Raw genomic sequence first — 22,505 nt, forward strand, 5'->3', positions numbered from 1 at the left:
TGACATCGAAACAAGACTAAGTTAAACGAGACCAATACACGTACTGAGATTATTTTAAGATGATCCAAATTAAGCTTTTCAAGTTGACTCGTTAAGAGTCACTTCTCAGCTTTTGATCATGTCTTACTTTTAAATATATTTATAATAATAAGAATTTATTATTTTAAACCGGTACCTTCTCGGGCAGTTTGTAACTCAACAAACTAGAACACCCTTTACAGTTAGATTAAATCCAAACAGATGAAATTATAAAATAAATTGAGAATAATTAGAATTTTTATTGTCCAAAAGCTTTGATGCGAAGTTCATAAGTCATATCAGCGGTTTGTGGTAAATAAATTCATGAACAAAAAAACAATTAGAATGTCGCAAGGGGGATTTTATTTCTATTGGCGGGCGTTAAAAATTCGAATGCTTAAATTTATAAACATTTATTATTTGTCTGTCAGCTGAAAAGTAAGCAGCTTTTAGTTTCAATTTAGTTCCGATGATTTGATAGAAAGGAAGTAGAGAAATTAAAAGTGAATATATGATAAGAAATTTTAGTTGTTTATAATCTAGGTAAGTGAAATATAAGTTTTTTAAGAAGTTATCAGTTGTCTTTTAATTTTCACATTACACAACTAAGAAAAAAGAGATTGTTGTTATGATGTTTATGAATTTTGTGAATAAGACTAACTTAATTAATATTTTTTTTTGTTGATTAAAATATTGACAAATACAAAATACTAACTAGATTAACCTATATTATAAAAACATATACTATCAGTGCTTATGTTTTTATAAATGAAAGCTTGGAATTTATTCAAATTTTTAGTTGTAAGGTTTGAAAACAGAATTTCCATTCAATTATATATCAAAAATAATGTGTGTTTTTAAAGGTATATTTTGACTTTAGATTCTTAACAAAAAAATGTCTGTGCCTCGGTTTTGTTAAAATGTATGTTTACATCGGTTTCCTTACTTTCAATGTGATATAATGTACATAACTTCAAGTTCACGTTAGGTTAGTATTGTTTGTTTTTTTTTTTATCCCTTAGAAACTAAAATCTATCAAAAGTTCCATTTTTAAGTTTGGGTTATGTATACGAGGGACGAGCATTTTAATTTTTCAATTTAAAAAAGTACTATTTTTGAACCCTTAAAAATTTAAAAAAATATTTTGCTTTATGTATTTTAGACTTACAATGGTCGGAAAAAGTATTTTGACAAACAGAATATCGTACATTTTTATTCAAATATTTTATTTCATCAGTTGAAAAAATATTACAAAAATGCATAATAATGTTAAGGCCATGAGCTTTGAAAATAACTTTATTTAATTAAATTCAATGTTATAGTTAACTGAAAATTATTTTTGAGAAATATGTGGTGGAAAAAGTATTTTAACAAAATATATTATGAGGAAAAAATGAGTTTGAAAAGCCTGGTATAGATTTTACCAAATTTTGAAGAGATTGCGGAGAAACTTCCTTCCAAAGGCTTTCGAACTCAGCGATTGTCTCTTCGCGCGTTCTTGTCAAGCATGGGCTCCTTTTCGCTTTAAGGTGGTTAATCTAGTGTATTTACACTCACTTCCTTTAGAAAATTAGTTATCATCTTAGCTTTGTGACAAGATGCCTTGTCTTGTTGCAAAATGAACGTCTGTCTTATTTAAAAGATCCGCCGCGAACCTCATAATCAGGCCCCTGAATTACTTCAAGTAAACTTTGGTGTAAGGATTCGTAGACTTCTGTCAGATAATTGAGCGAAATTCGGGCTCGGGACCGTTTTATGGATGTAATAATCTCTTCGTTTTTTTGTATTGTCGTCCTTCTTGGTAGACTTTTCTTGATAGCCATACCCACACGTTTTACATGATGTTCAGGTCTGGAGAATATAGCGGCCATGGTAAAAGGTTTACATTTTGCCTCAGAATCCAAAATTTGCTGTCCGTGCGGTATGTATTGGTGCATTGTATTGTTGAGAAGTCCATCGTTGTCTACCAAATAATTCAGAAAACTGCGGGAAAGCTCGTTCTAGAACCGATTTGTAAGTGATTGTCATTACCTTGGAGCTTTGAAAATCCATCTTCACTGGGCAGTAATAAGTGATTGCAAACCATACCATTACACCATTTCCTTTGCTGTTTTTCAAGATCGAATTCTTCCTTTCTTCAATCATTGAAACTGCAGCTATATTTATCAGTTCTTTCCAAAGTAATTTTTTTCCTGATGTGATTTGTTGCAAAATTAAGGCTTTGGCTTCTGCGTGCAGCATTGAATAGTGGTCTTTTCTTTATTTGTTAGTGTCATATTATTGTCTTCTGTATCTCTTGAGCAACAGTCGATCTAATAGCATTTACTCCAGCTTCTGCCTTTATTTTACTTGAATTTGAAGCAGCTGTCACTAAGTCCGCCTTTTCTGAAATGATGTGGCTTTCATATCTCTTCCTTTGGGGTTGTTTTTATATCTCTCTGTGTCCTTGCGGTAGTTGTATACAACATTTGAACTTCTTCTAATTTTGCTGGATATAAAACAGATGGTTTTGCTGAGATTCCGTAAAGCTCGAATTTGGCCTATTTCTATACCTCTACCCATACTATTTAAGTTATACTCGTACTAAGATCCCAAAACAATGAAAGTATCCTTTTGTCTGATTTAAAACGCGCCAACAGGTAAATTTAGATCTGGTCCATATTTTAGTGACACAAAAAAACAGGCACTTTTTATAATCTTTTTGGGAAAAACCGCCATTTGTATTTATCAAAAATCAAATTGAAATTATTTGTGCATACATTCATGATACATTTTTTCGTTGACGATATCTAAAATTTATTAAGTATTACATAACAGGCAGAATGAACAAAATTTAGTGGGTGTTTTTTATAGTACAGCAATTCAAAATAAAATGCACGACTGGGTCACTTAACCTGGCTTAATTATTCAAATAGTTTTTTTTTTAATTTAATTAAATTTGCTCTCGAAAATAGTTAGAGCGTTTTTTTTTTTTTAAATTATGTAATTATTTTGTTTATATGAAAAAAAAAATAAAAAATGTTGAATACCTTTTTTAGTTATCGAATATTAATATTTTAAAATTGAAATTAACATTTTTTTTGAAAATCCAAAAAAAAAAATATGACATTTTTAATCAAAAAATTCAAATGGGGTGGCGCAACAGTCCGCTGTGAACCAGGGCCTAGTGACTTACAACTCTCAACCATTCCTGTGTGCGAGTACTGTTGTCAGGAATGGAAGGGACCTACAATTTAAGGCCGAATCCGAACGGCTAGTTTGAGAAAGCACTTTTTCATGAAAAGAATTACTCTTGAAGGATTTGTCAATTCCTCGCAAGAGGCAGTACCCGTGAAAATTATTTTTTTAAATTATGGTGGCACAGGCAGGGATTGAACCCAAGACCTCTTGCATGACAGTCCAACGCACTAACCATCATGCTACGGGTACTACAAACTACAAAAACATTTTTAATCATTAAATATTAAAAACAATATAGGTTTGGGATGTATGGGTGACGAAAGATAGATGGAATCGAGGCACACACTTTTTTCAACTTCTCTACCATCGTTATGTCATGTTTTTGATTAAAATCTCGAGTTGAAATCAGTTCCAAATATATCCCGAACTAATAACGCTAGTGGATGTTCAAATGGTAGACATGTGCATTCAAGATGACACAAGCGTCCACAGGTTTTGCTCAAAACCCACCTCTGTCAATCAACTCCTACTCTCACCTCCCAGCGGTGAACATCGGGTGCCTAGTACCTCAACTGGAGATTGGGTTCCAACCCCAGTGAAAAGTTGTTGGGGGCAGCAAACGAGAGAGGGGGGGGAGAGGTGTTTCCACTAAGGCACCCCTCCTTATCCAGGCGGCAGCGGACGAATTCTCGAGATGTAATCAACGGTGGCGTCTACAGTTCCAGTAAGGTTGAACTTTAGTTGCGAAGCACCAACAAGCCTCGGATACGGACGGATTCACTGTTGACAACCCACGCAAACGAAATAAGGACAACGAACTTCGGATATGTACGTGGAATGTTAGGTCCCTTAACAGACCACGTGCAGCCGAACAATTAGCGGAAGCCCTAAACTGCTGCAAGGCAGATATAACCGCCATCCAAGACATACGCAAAGTAAAAGACAGCGATGTATACTACGGCGACTGCTGCGACCGAGAACAAAGACAGCGTCTATTTGGGTGTGCATTTGTTGTTGGAACTAGGCTCACGCAAAAAGTCTTGAGTTTCAACAGTGTGAGCGAGCGCATCACGACAATCCGCATCAAGGCTAAATTCGCCAACATAAGCCTAATATGCACGTATGCCCCAACAGAGGAGAGAGATGAAGACACCAAAGACATATTCTTCGAGCTCTTGGACAAGACATATGAGCAGTGAACTGGCTATGACATTAAAATTGTCTTAGGAGATTTTAATGCCAAGCTAGGAAGAGAAGACATCTTTGGTGGCATAATCGGGAGATACAGCCTGCACGATACCACCTCCGACAACGGATTCAGGCTGGTCGATTTGGCTGCGGGTCGAGACGTTCTGGTAGCTAGTACGCAGTTCACACATCTTAATATCCACAAGGGGACATGGAAATCTCCTGATCAATCAACCGTCAACCAGATTGACCACATTGCGATCGACGCACGAAACTTCTCCAGTATCCAGGATATCCGAACATTCCGAGAGGCCAACATTGAATCGGACCACTACCTCGTTGTAGCCAAGGTACGGCTACGGATATCCCGATCCAAGCCAAAACAAGGAAGTACTGTGAGAAGATTCGACGTTAGACGGCTACAATCGCAAGAGACTGCCATGTCCTTTTCCGATCGAGTCTTTAATAACCTCTTAAGGAGTCCTCATCTGCCTGCATTAAGCATTGAAAACCAGTGGCAACATTGCCTTGCAGCCATCAGAGATGCCGGCTCTGAAGTGCTAGGTTTCACACGGCCACCACAGCGAAACCCCTGGTTTGACCGGGAATGTCGGCAAGCGCACGCAGCGAAACAAGAGGCATACAAAACCGCCGAAAAGACTAGAGCTGCTCGCAAGCTCTACGAGCAGAAGAGGAGAGAGGAACGCCGGCTTCTTAGATGGAAAAAAGAGAGCATGAGAAGCGCGCGATCGAGGGGATAGAGGGATGTCACAACAGGAATGAGGTTCGTAAATTTTACCAAAAGGTAAAAAAAACCCTCCCAAGGGTACCTACCACGAACCGAAGCCTGTAAAGACGATCAGGGAACATCGTAGTAGAACCGCAGTCGATGTTGAGAATATGGAAAGACCACTTCTTCAAATTATATAACGGTGATGACGAACCGAATTCCGCTGTAAGGGAGATACAACCACTCAAACTAGGCGACGCAGATCAACAATTCCGCCTACCCGACCTTGACGAAGTGAAGATAGCTATATGTAAACTTAAGTCAAACAAAGCTGCTGGAGCTGACGGCATCGCTGCCGAACTTTTCAAAGCAGCAGGCGATGACTTGGTACGGAGCATGCACCAACTCATCTGCAAAATATGGTCGGAAGAAAGCATGCCCGATGAGTGGAATCTCAGCATAGTGTGCCCGATACATAAGAAAGGAGACCCCCTAAACTGCTCCAAGTACAGAGGCATCTCCTTAACATTGCGTATAAGATCCTCTCTGCCGTATTATGTGAACGTCTGAAGCCATTTGTCAACAACCTGATTGGTCCTTATCAGTGTGGCTTCAGACCATTAAAGTCCACTATCGACCAAATATTCACACTACGTCAGATCTTGGAAAAACCCAGGAACTTCAAATCGATGTATATGTATGTAAATAGATTGTACATATTTTGCATTGTGACGTGATATCAAATTGGTATAGATTTTTAAAAAAAACAACTATCGGTTTAAATAATAAAACAAAAATTGAAAAAAAAAAAATGTATCTCCTAATATTTTGCGAACATCTATATCTACATAAGATACATTTTTGAAAAATCGAAGTGTAAGTTTTCTTACTGCAAATAAATTTCGGATCGATTTTTTTGGCAACAATTAAAAATATAGTAAGTTTTTTTTTAACAAAGAATCTACACAAAATTATTAAATACTGTTTTTCGACTTCAATATCTCAAAAACAAATGAAGGTATTGAATTTAAAAGTATTTCATTTTATACAAAACATTGTTGTTAATATAATTTATATATAATTAAAAAAACTACCATTTTCTTCAAAAAAACAAAAGCTATCAAAAATGCTCCTAAAAATTAATAAACATTACGACTAAATATCTCTGAAAAAAAAAACATATTGAAATCATCAATTTCAAACTTTTGTTATGTTACAGAAATTGATTGATTGTTTATAAAACGTTTAGAATCATCGACAGATGGACACGAATTTATAAAAATCCAATTTATTGCTTTTTTACAATAATAAAAACCTTCACAAAATACTTAGTATTGAAAATAATAAAAATGTATTTTCCACTCGAATATAGAGAAATATAAAGACACGGACTGAACATTTATTTTATCTTATACAAAATTTTTATTGTTGCAAACTTTCTGTTAAAATAAAAGAAAAAGTTGTGTTTGTTTTACAACAATATTAAATCGTACCAAAAATGGTTGACGTAACTATTTTAGAGTGCATTCGGGGGCTTGAAAGTTAGACAGTGAAAAAACTGTAAATTGGTGGAACTTTTTTTTTATTGAAGTGAAATAGAAGACATGGATTTGGACGACCTCTGGTTTATGTAGGATGGCATGGCACAAACTATGTTTTACGAATCATATTGCCAAATCGTGTTTTCAGCTGCCTTGACAATGTTAATTGGCCACCTTGGAGCTACGGTTTATCTCCATGTACTTTTTTTTTGTATAACAGTGAAATAGAGATGTTATGATGCCAAAACAACTCGGAAACCGTTGCAGACTTAAGGCCAATATCAGGCAATCCCTAATGCTATCAACCAGGTCTGCGAAAAAAATGGTCAACAACATTAAGTTTTTTCAGCTTCACAACTTTTCAACAATACTTTTGAAAAATGCTTTGCTGCCTTATGATGACTTTGTAAAGTACAAAACTTTATTTTTTAAATAAAGTTTCATTAATTTTAGTATCTCGCCAAGTTTTTTGGAAATCGTCATTAGTTATAAGATGACTTACGAGTCTTCGTTTCAATCTATATGAAGTTTTTTAAACACCTTCAATGTCATGTTTCCATGGTTTAGAAAAATGTATCTATTTAAATAAATTGTTGTTTCTCATTCCTATTCTGAGCTCCGGTTTATGATGCATAGTTTAAATGAAAAAATATAAAAATTTTGTAAATCATCAACAGTTTCATGGGAAAAAATGTACCTCGTCAAATCACTAGCCTTAAAGCGCCTAATATACGCTTTCCGAATTTTGAAAGTTTATGTTTTAAAAACCTGAAATGATATTTTAATTTTGAATTCAAACTAAATACACCAAAAATACAAAACCTCACGGAAGTTATGAAAGTGTTTGCTAATATTTATTTTATTGCATTAAAACAAAACTTATATTTGGCCCACCCTTTGGTTATTTTGAAATATGCTTTACATAAAGTTAAAACGTTTTCTTGTATATTCACGTGAAAGCTAACTAAAAACTTATTTTAATGAATGAACAAAAATTGTCGTTCAATTCTCTGGAACTGAATCATAGACTCTTTAGCAAGCTGTAAGGTAAGTATTTATTATGTCTCTTTGCCTATCTCAACTCAGAATAATCATTTAAATGATAATAAATATTTTACTTTCCTGAAACAAAAACACAAAATCAGCTGACTTTTTTTCAAACCTTTTCTTATCAATATAAATAATTAAAATATTTTATAGTGGTATCTTTCATAACAAATAATATTATCCAATAAGCTTGTAAAATAGCTTTGCTAATTTATTGATACCTAGCTATGCCATAACAAAGAAATAAACATGAGCTTAGGGTCAATCCTTAAAGAACTAAGCGTGATAAGCTTTGAATTATTTAAAAACAACAGCAGTTGGGTGTGTCATAAATGTTTAGGTATTTTGTTTTTATTTTTATTAAGATGTTTACCTATATTTTAATTGTAAACAAATTATTATTATCAAATTGCTCTTACCGACCTTCAGTTAAGCTCACAGATACTCACAGTAAGAATTGGAATAATATAATTATTTAATTTTAATTTCAAGTCAAGTGGAAATATTCCATTATCAAAATACCATATGCTCTGAAAGTCGTAAATTGTATTTTATCATTCACAAATTATTGTTTTATAGCGGAAATTATAATTCAATGGGAATCTATTGTTGTTCGTTAAAAATAGAATTATTCAATCCTTCAAATGGGTTTAGGTTGGAAATCTTGCCTTTTTTATTTTTAAAGTTCAAAATATGTTCTTAATTTCATGATCCCTTCGATGTATCGAATTAAAATCGACTTGGAATTAACATAGCTAGGGTCTTAATCCATGGTTTTTAGTAAGTTATTTATTGCATATTTATATTAGAATAAGTATTGCTTTTAACTTCAACTCAATTACAGGCAAATTGTTGCACTATTCCTTTTTTACAGGAACAAACTCAATCGGTTATCAATCATTTGATTTCAGAATCTAGTGTACAATGCTTTAAGAACGCATGAACCCAAACTGACTGACAGATCGACCGGTACTGACCCACGTTTCTGAGTTCGTAGCACCTTTAAAGGAAAGAAAAAAATCGAGGAATTGTGTTTTCGAATTAGGAGGCGTGATATCCACCCATTTTTTATTCAAGGTATACAAGTTAATATTATCACTCTAAATTACCATAAACTTACCACTTTAAAGTGGCAGTAGAGTTATAAAAGTCAGTAAGAACGGATCCAGACTTTCAATCAGGAGGGGTTCACACACTTAACATATAGATGAATTTTTACTCACCACTTAAAAATGTTCTGTAAAGGAGGTATAATAACATAATGTGCGTCTTTACCTTACTTTTACACATTTCAAGGGCTAAAGAGACAACTTTAGTTATACAATTATATATAAAGGTATGGTCTAACTTCTTAATTTGGACGACATTCCAAAATTACAAAAGTTTTCTAAATATGCCATATTCAAGAACTAAAACACAATACTTTAGAGGGTTTTTGGGGCACCTTACGCAGAAATGTAAGAAAGCGATGTCCTAAATTCTAATCTTGCCTTTAAATTTTTCTATCACATCAGGTTTTCAAAATATGCAACTTTAAGAATGCTAAAAATAATAAAAAAGGGGTTTTTGATGCTAAGTTAAAACTTAAAATATCTCTTTGTAACGTAAACATTTTTTCCCTACACATTAGATATTAATCTTACATACTTACTTACTTACTTACTTAAGGTGGCGTAACAGTCCTGTGTGAACTAGGGCCTCATCCAATAAACTTCTCCATCTAGCTCGATCCCTAGCTAGTTGTCTCCAGTTTCGGGCTCCTAGTTGGGTGAGGTCACCTTCAACTTGTGCACACTATGGGTGTGGATTCGAAGACTTTCCGGGTCGAAGCATTGATTTCCATGCGCTCTACGTGACCCAGCCATCTTAGTCGTTGGACTTTTACCCTTCTGGCAGAGTCTACGTCGCTCTACAGCCCGTACAGCTTCATCTCCTCCTCCACTCCCCGCATACGGGACCGTAGATCACAAGAAGAACTTTTCTTTCGAAACGACCCGTATGGAAGGACGGGGATGATAAGGGTCTTATATAGCGACACTTTGGTCCTTCCAAAGAGGGCTTTGTCACTCAATTGCTTTTTTAGCCCAAAGAAACAGCGGCTAGCAAGAGTTATTCTTCGTTTGATCTCACCGTCTTGTCGATTTCTTAGGTTTTTTCCAGGATCTGCCGTAATGTGAATATTTGATCGACTGTGGACTTTCCTGGTCTAAAACCACACTTATAAGGACCTATCAGGTTGTTGACGATGGGCTTTAGACGTTCACATATTACGGCAGAGAAGATTTTATAGGCGATGTTAAGTAGACTTATTCCTCTATAGTTGGTGCAGTTTAGAGGGTCTCCTTTTTTCAGGATCGGGCAAACAATACTGAGGTTCCATTCATCGGGCATGCTTTCTTCCGACCATATCTTACAGATAAGTTGGTGCATGCTCCTCACCAACTTATCTCCAGCTCCTTTTAAAGAGCTCGGAATTCAAGCCATCCGCTCCAGCGGCTTTATTAGACTTCAGCTTAGATATGGCAATCCTTACTTCATCTAAGTCGGGAGGACGGGATTGTTGGCTTTCGTCGTCTATGTTGAATCGATCATCCTGCCTGACAGCGGAATTCAGTTCGTCGTCGCCGTTATACAGTCTGCAGAAGTGGTCCTTCCAAATCCTCAGCATGGACTTCGGTTCCACTGTGATGTTTCCACTTTCGTCTTTGCAGCCTAGGTTTATGTACCTGTGAATTTTGTTTCACCTGTTCATAAAACTTGCGAACTTCATTCCTGCTTTTAAACCTCTCAATATCTTTGACCGCACGCTTCTCATGCCCTCTCTTGTTACTTCTGAGAATTCGGTGTTCCTCTCACCTCTTCTGCTCGTAGAGCTCATGAGCAGCTCTTGTCCTTTTATGCAGCCCCGCTTTGCGTGCCTGTTGTTTGGCTGCATTTGCCTGCCGACATTCCTCATCACACCAGGGGTTCCTTGTTGGTGGCTGTTTGAAACGCAGCACATCAGAGGCGGCTTCTCTGATTGCATCTTGGCACTGTTGCCACTGGTTTTCGATACATTGTGTTGGCGGCAGAGAACTTCGAGAGAGGTTACTTGTAATTCGGTCGGAAAATGATTTGGCAATCCATTGCATTTGTAGCCGTAGGAGGTTGTACATTCTCCCAGCACCTCCCTGTTTTGCTTTGGGTCTGGAAACCCGAAGTGCTACCTTGGCGAGTGGTAGTATAATTTTAATATCGTAGCTAGGGCACTGCTAATATGTTTTGTCTAGGAGCTTTGGCGCATATTAGGCTAATGTTGCCGACTTTAGCCTTGATGCATATGGTTATTGATGCACCTATAGCTCAAGACTTCTTACCTAAGTCTGGCTCCAATGACGAAGCCGCATCCAAATAAGCGCTGTTGGTTTTCGTGGTAGCAGTCACTAGTAAATATCGCAGTTTTTCTTCCTCTTTTTGCCCGGTCCATCCCATCGTATTTCCTGAATGGCGGTGATGTCTGATTTATAGCGGTCTAGGTCCTCCGCTTATTCTTCGGCCGCACGTTGTCTGTTAAGGGACCTAACATTCCACGTGCATATCCGAAGTTCGTTGTCCTGAATTCGTTTGCGTTGGTTGTCAACACTAAATCCGTCCGTATCCGAGGCTTGTTGGTGCTTCGCAACTATGAAAGCTTTTACGTGGCCAGGAAATCACCCCGACGGCACAACCCCCAACCTGGATGGCCAGATCCTAAGTATAACTCCAAGGATGGGGCGACGGATAAACCCGCTCCTTATAGGCCTGGGCTCCGAATAAGTTGAAGAGGCCCTATAGGGTGTTCACTAAGTAGTTCAACCTTACTGAAACTGTAGACGCCACCGTTGATTCCATCTCGGTAATTCCTCCGCTGCCATCTAGATAAGGAGAGGTGCCTTAGTGGAAACACACCTCCCCCCTCTCTCGTTTGCTGCCCTCAACAACTTTCCACTGGGGTTGGAGTCCAATCTTCAGTTGAGGTACTAGGCAAGGCACCCGATGTTCACCACGGGGAGGTGAGAGTAGGAGTTGATAGACAGAGGTCGGTTTTGAGAAAAACCTGTGGACGCTTGTGTCCTCTTGAATGCACATGTCTTACATTTGAACATCAATCTTACATAGTTTCTGAAAATTCTTATTAGTTATGCCATATGAGTCTTCATTTTACTTTATATGATGTTTTCAGAAAACCTTGAAAATACTATTTTCATCATTTTGAAAAATATGTTTTGAACTTTACTTTTAGTGCTGATTTGAATTCAAACTTTAATTTAAACTATTTGCTCAACTTTTTAGAAATACCTGTTTTCAACATTATTTTTATATTTTTAATATATATCGAGACCTTGTTATAAAAGAATTTCCAAGACACTAGATACCTTACAAAAGCACAGTTTACTTTCAAATCGTTTTGCCTTTTTTTTCTTAAAAACCGTTTTGGTATGAATGGTTTAGCATTTCTTTCAGATTTTTGTAAGACTGGTAAAATCTAAAAACTTATGAAGATTTTGTGAATATTATATGAAATTATATAAATATTTCAAATGAATATTGAAGAAAAGGATTATAGATTTGGAAAACCATCACAGATGGTATTGAAAACAAGCTACTTCAGAAATGTAAAAAGCTTCAAAAAGCATTATATACTTGTTTTTTGAATTTTAAAAACTAATACCTATCTTTAAAACCTATTTTCACACAATAATTTTTAAGTCGAATTTAAATTAAGGACATCAAACCCGCCCAGTGTTTTCAGCACTAATTCCGAGCCCATACTCCAATTTAAACTACATGCGATCAAACTAAGAAATACTTGTTTACAACTTGATGTTTATAACCTTAAGACTACAAGATCGTAATACCATCAAAAATTGCTTTTATACCCTTTTGCATTTCTCTATTGAACCGTTAATGAATATTGAAGTAAGGGATTGTAGATTTGGAAAATCATCACGAATTTCATAAAAAAATACTTTATTTATTAATTTACATTAGCCTTAAAATACTTAATTAAGGGATTTTTTTTCGAATTATGTTTTATTTTATATTTTAAAACCCTGACATGATAGATTGATTTTAAAGTCAGATTCGAACTAAAGATATCAAAAAATATAATTTTATTGCCACCCACATTACCTTGTTGACTGGTTCAATCATTTAAACCCTTTCTGTTGTTGAGGGTAAAAATACTGAAAAATAAGGTAAATAATTTTATTACTGTGAATATCAATTCTCGTGTGATGATTATTTAATTGAAAAATATCATAAAATTCTTATTAGCGGTAATTTAAATAAAAATATATTTTTTATTAATTTATTTACCCCCAGAAGCTCTTAAGTGTTTGTCGTTGTTTATTAATCAATTAATCATAATCGTACGATAAACGTATCTAGTTGAACTAAAATTTTCTTTAAACACGTAAATTTGGGGTTGACCTTTGTATTTATTTTATAGGTCAGTTGAATGGAAGTTTTCTGATATAATAATTGTTTGACGTTAAAAAATTGAACATTTTTGATTAGTTTTTTTTTTTGTTTGTTAATGTTCTATTAATACAGAAATGAAATCCAAGATAGGACAGTAATTCAAATGTTTAATTAATAATGAAGATTTCAAAAGAAAAATTAATTTTTACATTTATAATTTTTAAATGGCTGTTATAAAACTTCCATAAAAAGCTTTAAAAAAAATGTTTTAACAATTATTTATAAAATATTAATTTTTAAATTAACAGTAGAAATCCAAATTATTTATTGGTCTGGTCGACAAAATTAAGTTCGTTTTTCTGTCATACGAACGAAACAATACCTTTAAAAGAATTACGCACGATTTTGTTCAGAGAAAGTTGAACATAACCTCATCATTATCATTACAGTTTTACCAAGTTTTAGTAGTGCGTTTTTTAGGTTTTTATCTGTTTTAAGAAAAATGTCAAATGTTCTAAAAATATAACTGAATGTTGACAACAATATTTTAAAAAGATAAAATTAGTTGAAAGCCAATATCTCAAAGTTTTAAAAAGATATTTGAGTCGAAAATCAATTTTTCCCAACTTTCAATAATGTTTTTTTGAGGTTTTTATTTTTATAAAAAAAAAACTGTCAATTCGATTTTTCTCAAAATTTTACCACATGTCGAAAACGTTATTCCTCTTTGCACAAAATTGTTTTCGAGATAAAATCGTTTTTTTTCAGTTTTTTTTTTGATTTATAAAAACCGGTAATTGTAATTTTTTCCAAAAATATATTTATAAAAAAAACGCTAATTATAATTTTTTCAAATAATATATTTGTTTGGTCTCTAGCGTTATTGGTTCGTGAGATATTTAGGGTTAACCGAAATTTTCACCTTTTTTTTTTAACTGCTATTGTAAAAAAACTACCCACTCAATTTGTTTGAGAGTCCTTTCTGCATCTTTCTGCATTATTATCTGTATAACAAAATTTATTTGAAGTCGATATCTTAACTGGTTCTTCAACTATGTACGACCAAAAAACGTCGCTAACGTACGGACGTACAAACGTATCTTTTATTTCGACTCTAGGGACCTTGAAACGTCAAGAAATGTCAAAATTTTTAAATCGGACCGATTAAAAATTGCCATGGATCTTTCTTAAATTCTAAAAAAGCCCATCAAAAGATTTTAAACTAGGTAGTTAAGAAACAAATAAGTTTATGAAAAGAAATTTCAACTTGTGTTCTAAATCTAGAGTTGTAATCAACTCTAAAGTATATCTTAAAAGTTTTTTTTTAGAAAGCAAGCGCACCCTAATGAGAGTTTTACTTTGAAATGGGTTTTTAAAATATGTTCCTGTAAAAATTCTAAGGACAACCAAAGGTTGTTAAAATAAAAAACATCCCTTAACAATTAATTATATTTACATAATTCTTTGAAATGTTCATAAGTAATGAGTCTTCATTTGAAATTAAAAGAAGGTTTTAAGAAATCTTATCTTTTGTGTTGATTTCAAAAGAACGAAACTTCAATTTTAACTATCTGCACAAATTTCAAAAATGCTCGATTTCAATATTGTTTTTATATTTCAAAAATGAATGCGATAGCCTTGTTTTAGAGGACAAATTTGTTACGAAAACAAAAAATATTTTCAAATCTTTTTGTACTTTTTCTGTTAAAAAGAGTTTCAGCATCAATATTTCCGATTTTCAGAAATAAAATAAATGTGACTTTTTTAGAAAATAGTTAAGTAGCGTTAAATGACATTAAATGAGGCATTGAGAGCAGTAGTGGCGTAACCCTAATTTTTTCAATTTTGAGTTTATTACACTAACATGACCAAAATTAAATTTTCTTTTTATGCAGAAGTGGCGTAGCTCATATTTGTTCATAAACCTACACAAAACTTTTGAAACATTATATCTGCACGCAATTTTTGGTTGGACAGAAATGGCGTAACCCGCTTACGCTACATCTGCATTATGCATTTTTTTAAAATTAATCAATTCCAAACACATACGCCAAAAACTGTGGACACAAGCGTCCACAGGTCTTTTTCAAAACCCACTTATGTCTATCAACTTCTACTCTTACCTCCCCGTGGTGAACATCGGGTGCCTTGCCTAGTACCTCAACTGAAGATTGGACTCCAACCCCAGTGGAAAGTAGTTGTAGGAAGCAAACTAGAGAGAGCGGGGGGAGGTGTGTTTCCACTAAGACACCTCCCCTTGTCCAGGCGGTAGCGGAGGAATTCCCGAGATGGAATCAACGGTGGCGTCTACAGTTCCAGTAAGGTTGAACTACTAAGTGAACACCTTATAGGGCATCTTCGACTTATTCGGAGCCCAGGCCTATAAGGAACTGTTTTATCCGGCTCCCCATCCTTGGAGTTATACTTAGGATCTGGCCATCCAGGTTGGGGGTTGTGTTGTCGGGGTGACTTCCTGGCCACGTAAATACTTTCATAGTTGCGAAGCACCAACAAGCCTCGGATACGGACGGATTTCCTGTTGACAACCAATGCAAACAAATTAAAGACAACGAATTTCGGATATGTACATGGAATGTTAGGTCACTTAGCGGAGGCCCTAGACCGCTATAAAGCAGATATCACCGCCATCCAGGAAATACGATGGGATGGGCCGGGCAAAAAGAGGATGAAAAACTGCGATATTTACTGTGGTGACTGCTACCACGAAAACCAACAGCGCTTATTTGGATGCGGATTCGTCATTGGAGGCAGACTTAGGCAAGAAGTCTTGAATGAGCGCCTCATGACCATACGCATCAAGGCTAAATTCGGCAACATTAGCCTGATATGCGCGCACGCCCCCACAGAAGAGAAAGACGACAGCACCAAAGATATGTTCTTCGAGCTCTTAGACAAAACATATGAGCAGTGCCCTAGCTACGATATTAAAATAGTTCTGGGCGATTTTAATGCCAAGCTAGGAAGGGAAGACATCTTTGGTGGAATAATCGGGAAGAACAGCCTGCACGACAACACTTCCGACAATGGATTCAGGCTCATAGATTTTGCTGCGGGGCGAAACGTCATGGTAGCCAGTACGCGTTTTTCACACCTCAACATCCACAAAGGAACTTGGACTTCTCCAGATCAATCTACCGTCAACCAGATTGACCATATTGCAATCGACGACAGACACGCTTCCAGCATCATAGATGTACGAACTTTCCGAGGAGCTAACATCAACTCGGACCACTACCTCGTTGTAGCCAAGTTAGCACTTCGTATTTCCAGACCCAAGGCAAAATAGGGAGGTGCTGGGAGAAGGTACAACGTCGAACGGCTACAATCGCCAGAGATCACCAAATGTATCGAAAACCAGTGGCAACATTGCCAAGATGCAATCAGAGAAGCCGCCTCTGATGTGCTGGGTTTCAAGACCATCAACAAGGAACCCCTGGTTTGATGAGGAATGTCGGCAGGCACGAAAGCGGCGCTGCATAAAAGGACGAGAGCTGCTCACCAGCTCTATAAGCAGAAGAGGCAAAAGAGAAGGAAAAAGAGAGGGCAATAGAAGCGTGCGGTCGAAGATGTTGAGAGGCTTAAAAGCAGGAATGAAGTTCGAAAGTTCTATGAACAGGTAAAACGAAATTCACAGGTATATAAACCTAGAACCGAAGGCTGCAAAGACGAAAGTGGAAACATCACAGTGGAACCGAAGTCCATGCTGAGGATTTGGAAGGACCATTTCTGCAGACTGTATAACGGCGACGACGAACTGAATTCCGCTGTCAGGCAGGATGATCGATTCAACATAGACGACGAAAGCCAACAATCCCGTCCTCCCGACTTAGACGAAGTAAAGATTGCCATATCTAAGCTGAAGTCTAATAAAGCCGCTAGAGGGGATGGCTTGAATGCCGAGCTCTTTAAAACAGCTGGAGATAAGTTGGTTAGGACCAACTTATTTGTAAGATATGGTCGGAAGAAAGCATGCCCGATGAATTTAACCTCAGTATTGTTTGCCCGATCCTGCACCAACTATAGAGGAATCAGTCTACTTAACATCGCTTACAAAATCTTCTCTGCCGTAATATGTGAACGTCTAAAGCCCATCGTCAACAACCTGATAGGTCCTTATCAGTGTGGTTTTAGACTAGGAAAGTCCACAGTCGATCAAATATTCACATTACGGCAGATCCTGGGAAAAACCCAAGAACACCAAATCGACACTCAGCATCTATAGAGACGAGCTGTATAGAGCCATGTCTAGTTTTGGCATCCCTGCCAAACTCGTCCGTTTGTGCAGGATGACAATGGAGAATTCACGCTGCTCCATAAAGGTTGGAAGCAACTTAACAGAACCTTTCGATGTCAAAAATGGTTTTAGACAATGGTGATTAGGTGATGCGCTGTCATTTGTTTTTTTAATATCGTGCTTGAAAGAATAGTGCAGAGCTCACACATCAACGTCTTTCAAAAGTCTGATGACATTGACATAATCGGAAGAACTCAGCGTTATGCCAATTGGGCTTTTGTGAGTACTGAGGCAGAGGCAGCAAAAATGGGTTTAACGTTTAATGACGGCAAAACAAAGTACATGCTATCGTCAAGAAATACAACACGGACGTCTTGGTCAAAACGTCACCATCGATAGAATTAACTTTGAGGTAGTCAAGGACTTGGTCTACCTAGGCTCCGCTGTAAAGCCAGAAAACAACACCAGCGCTGAGATCAAAGGCAGAATAACTCGTGCTAACCGCTGTTTCTTTGGACTAAGAAAGCAATTGAGTGGTAAAGCGGATGAAAAAACCTTGGGTCGCTTCGAGAGAAAAGTTCTTCGTGTGATTTACGGTCCCGTATGCATCGAAGGGGAGTGGAGGAGCAGATGGATCGACGAGCTGTATGGGCTGTACAGTGACGTAGGCTTAGCCAGAAGGTTAAAAGTCAAACGACTAAGATGGCTGGGTCACGTAGAGCGCATGGAAACCAATGCTCCGGCCCGGAAAGTCTTCGAATCCACACCCACAGGACAGCGCAGTGAAAGAAGACCGCGGATCAGGTGTCGCGCACAAGTGGAAAGTGACCTCACCCAACTTGGAGCGTCAAACTGGAGACATCAAGCTAGCGACTGAGCTAGATGGAGAAGTTTTTTGGGTGAGGCCCAAGTTCACACATGACTGTAGCGCCACCTTTAATAAGTAAGTAAGATTAAATATAGAGATAATCAATCTTACCACACTGCTTAGAATATTTAACAAAATAAAAACAAAGAAGCACTCAATTACGTCCTTTTTTATTTTTATTGCGAAGTAAAAAATAACTTTGTAATTAGAAATTTTGTTTTGAATAAAAAGATAAAGTCAAGTGGACTCATTAAAAAAATGATTTATAATTCTACAAAAATATACTCAAGAATTATTGTATTATCAATACCATAACAATATTTAAATACATCACAAGAGATCTTCCGTTAATTGATTTATCAAGAAATTATATTTAAATATATATTATTAGATATTTTTTTTTGGCAACAACACAAAATTTTAGTCTTAGATACCCGCCAATAAAGGAGCTTCAGATTTCTAATCAAAATTGTTTCAAGTACCTCTGCGCTTAAATAGTTGTATCCCAATCTTATCAATATAATGTATCATAAAAATTAAGTCATAAATACTTGAATTTTAATAATACCCGCATACATAATAATCATTTGCAATATTTTGAATTTAAGGTAATAAAGATATTAGATAGTCGAACTGGAAAGAAAATCAAACAAAAACATAATAAAGCTTCTGTGGGCCTGACTGATCCAAAGCTTTTCCCAGAAAGTAAACCACATTGATTTTAATATAAATACAAGAAGTTTGGAAGGAAACTTGCACAATTCAAAAAAACCATGCGTTTAAAACTAATAGTATTAATATTGTTCACACTCTATCAATGTGGGTCGGGTGTTGACAAATCAACTTTCAAAACCTGCTCTCAAAGTAGTTTTTGCAGGTAAATTAATCTTCTTAATAACTCTCTTAACTTATTCTTACTTTAAAAACAATCTTCGTTTTTAGACGAACTCGAAAAGATTTACCGGGAAGCTCAAAATTCGCCGTTCTACCGGAAACACTGAAGACATCGGATAATTTCGTGGAACTCGATTTGATCAACAAGGCAAATGATCATTTGTTCATTCTGAAACTTGAAGCCTTAGAGGTATGTCAATGCAAGAAAGAAATCAGAAAGGATGTGCCATTCAATGCTTTTTTTTAATTTTTCAAAAACAGGATAACAAGTTTCGAGTTCAAATAGACGAAAAGAATCCATTGAAACCCCGCCACAGGGTAACAGATGTTCTCCAGGACTCAGTGAAAAGTGGAAAGTAAGCATACCTAACCGCAAAAAACATACTTTCGAAATAAGACTAGTAAGAATATTTTTTTTTTTCAAAGTATAAACGTTGATACCCAAGATGGACCCGAAATTGTCTTTTCCTGGGGAGAAAACAAAGCCGTTCTCACAAATGAACCTTTCCGAATTGACTTCTATCAGAAGGATGTTCTATCGGTGTCCGTTAATGCCAAGCGATTAATGCGTTTCGAACATATTCGTCGAAAATCAGATGGCGAACCTACCGAAGATCCTGAAGAATGGGAGGAGATGTTTGGTGAATTTCTGGATTCGAAGCCAAACGGACCAGAAGCCATTGCCTTGGATTTCTCTTTCCCTCAAGCCGATGTTCTTTTCGGAATACCTCAGCATGCTGAAACTTTCGTTTTGAAGTCAACCGAAGGCGATGATCCCTACCGATTGTATAACTTGGATGTGGCTTATTATGAGCTTGAAAGTAAAATGTCGTTATATGGTGCTGTTCCAGTTATTTATGGTCATGGGTAAGTTGATTTAAGAAGACGAAGTTGTAGAAAGAATTTTTAAGATTCTTCGTTGTTGCAGAGCGGAACGATCAGCGGGAGTGTTTTGGCATAATGCTGCTGAAACATGGGTTGATATTTGGGATTCTAATAAGAAAGGTGTTTCATCTGTTCTTGACCTTCTAACTGGTAAGTTCTTCTCCTGAACTCGTGGTTTAGTATTCAAAATTCGGAGAAATTTCATCCTAATTTTACAATCTTTTTGACCTTTGTTCTTACAGAACCTCGTGCGTCTGAACCCCCAGCAGCTCGTTTCATATCAGAAAGTGGTATTGTTGACGCTTTTATTTTGCTTGGACCAACTCCACTGGATGCCTTCAAACAATACACAGATCTTACGGGATCTGCCAATTTGCCACAACTCTTTACGCTTGCCTACCATCAGTGTCGCTGGAACTATGACAACTCGAGTGATGTCATGGATGTTGCTGCTAATTACGATAACTACGATATTCCCCTAGACACTATGTGGCTTGATATCGAATACACAGATGAAAAGAAGTACTTCACATGGGATCTACAGAACTTCCCCGATCCCTTGGCTATGATCAAGAACTTGACAGATTCCAATCGCCATCTCACAATAATTATTGATCCCCATTACAAGCGAGATGATTCCTACTTCTTCCATCGGGAATGCGAGAAAATGGGTTATTATACAAAGAATGTGACAAACAAAGACTATGAGGGATCCTGCTGGCCAGGACCAGCTAGTTATCCTGATTTCTTCAATCCTACTGTTCGTTCATACTATGCTCAACAGTTCCCCGTGGACAAATTCAAGACAACCACGAAGGATGTAATGATCTGGAATGACATGAATGAACCATCTGTTTTCAATGGTCCCGAAAAGACTATGCCCAAGGACAATATCCATTATGGCGGCTGGGAACATCGTGATGTACATAATATGTTTGGCCACATGCAAGTTATGGGAACTTTCCAAGGCATGATTGAGCGTGATCCGAATCAGAGGCCTTTCATTCTGACACGATCACATTTTGCTGGATCACAGAAGTATGCAATTGTCTGGATGGGAGATAATACGGCTGCGTGGGGACATTTGAAGAACTCCATTAAAATGTGTCTCTCTGAAGCGGTGGCAGGATTTTCCTTCTGTGGATCGGATGTTGGCGGATTCTTTGACAATCCCGAACCGGAATTGGTTGAACGTTGGTATCAGACGGGAACATATACTCCATTTTTCAGAGCCCACGCTAATCAAGATACCAAACGCAGAGAACCATGGTTATTCCCTGAGAAGACCCGTTTGGTAATTCGCGATGCTGTTCGAAAGCGCTATAGCTACCTTCCAATGTGGTATACAATGTTCTATGAGCATGAGAAATATGGTCTGCCAGTTATGAGGCCTCTCTTAGCCCATTACCCCAAGGATAAGGAATCGTATAGAATCGACACTCAGTTCATGCTCCACGATCTTCTGCTGATTTGTCCTGTGATGGATGAAGGAGCCACTAAAATTGAAGTATACTTCCCGTCGAAGGATGGTCAAAAAGATGGTGATGTTTGGTTCGATACAGACAACTTCCAGAAATACGACAAAGTTGGTTATGAAACTATTCAAGTCGATTATAAGAAGGTAAGAATTTGACAACTTTCAACTAAAACTTTTAATTTTATATTGGATTTCTTGTTCGCTAGACTCCAGCTTATCAGCGAGGAGGTACAATAATTCCCAAGAAGGAGAACATTCGTCGAACATCCACTCTCATGAAGGACGATCCATATACCTTGGTTGTGTGTTTAGACAAGAATGGATCATCTAAGGGAACTTTGTACATTGACGATGAGAAATCTTATGAATATCGCAAGGGCAAATATATCTATGAACAATTTGAGTTCAAGGATAACGCCTTGAAGAATTCGTTTGCAACAACGCCCGACTATGACACTCCTTCGACTTTAGAACGAGTTATCATTGCTGGCTTGGAGAAGACTCCAAAATCTGCAACAATTGAGTATGACGGAAAATCACAGGAATTAAAGGTTGTTTCACATGAGCAAGCTGTAGCAATTGAGAATCCCGGAGTGAATATAGCAAAGGAATTTGTGATTAAACTGAACTATTGAAAAGAAAACATAGATAATGGAAGCTTTAATAAAACTTGACTGATTTACTTACTAACTTTAAAACTTGGGTTTATCTTAATTAGCTTTTTAAACTTTTGCAACAATAATGGAAAGGGTGGGAAATATTGAGCCTGGTAAAGCGTTCCACATTCATGTAGTGCGACTAAAGAAAGAATCCTTATACTTAACAGTACGTCCGAAGTTGGTTTCAAGGGTAAACTGATGAGCATTCAGAAGTACGGGTTTAATGGTTGAATTATTTGAGGGGAGGCTATTTCACTAGAGCATTGTTTGTGAAAACATCGATAAAATAATGATAGGCATAAAGCTTTATAGCGGTGATCA

General features: G+C 36.6%; 1 protein-coding gene across 1 annotated transcript; it reads left to right on the forward strand.

Moving 5' to 3' along the window:
• Window positions 1-413: 413 nt before the first annotated feature.
• On the forward strand, window positions 414-22,223 carry LOC129944726 (neutral alpha-glucosidase AB-like). The gene is made up of 8 exons (XM_056054365.1): window positions 414-561; window positions 18,878-19,146; window positions 19,212-19,353; window positions 19,425-19,519; window positions 19,590-20,030; window positions 20,092-20,198; window positions 20,291-21,669; window positions 21,732-22,223. Exons 2-8 carry the CDS (start codon window positions 19,043-19,045, stop codon window positions 22,158-22,160), a joined length of 2,697 nt encoding a protein of 898 aa, XP_055910340.1. The 5' UTR covers window positions 414-561; window positions 18,878-19,042; the 3' UTR covers window positions 22,161-22,223.
• The last annotated feature ends 282 nt before the right edge of the window (window positions 22,224-22,505 follow it).

This window comes from Eupeodes corollae, chromosome 2, assembly GCF_945859685.1.
Source record: "Eupeodes corollae chromosome 2, idEupCoro1.1, whole genome shotgun sequence".
NCBI classification, from domain to species: domain Eukaryota; kingdom Metazoa; phylum Arthropoda; class Insecta; order Diptera; family Syrphidae; genus Eupeodes; species Eupeodes corollae.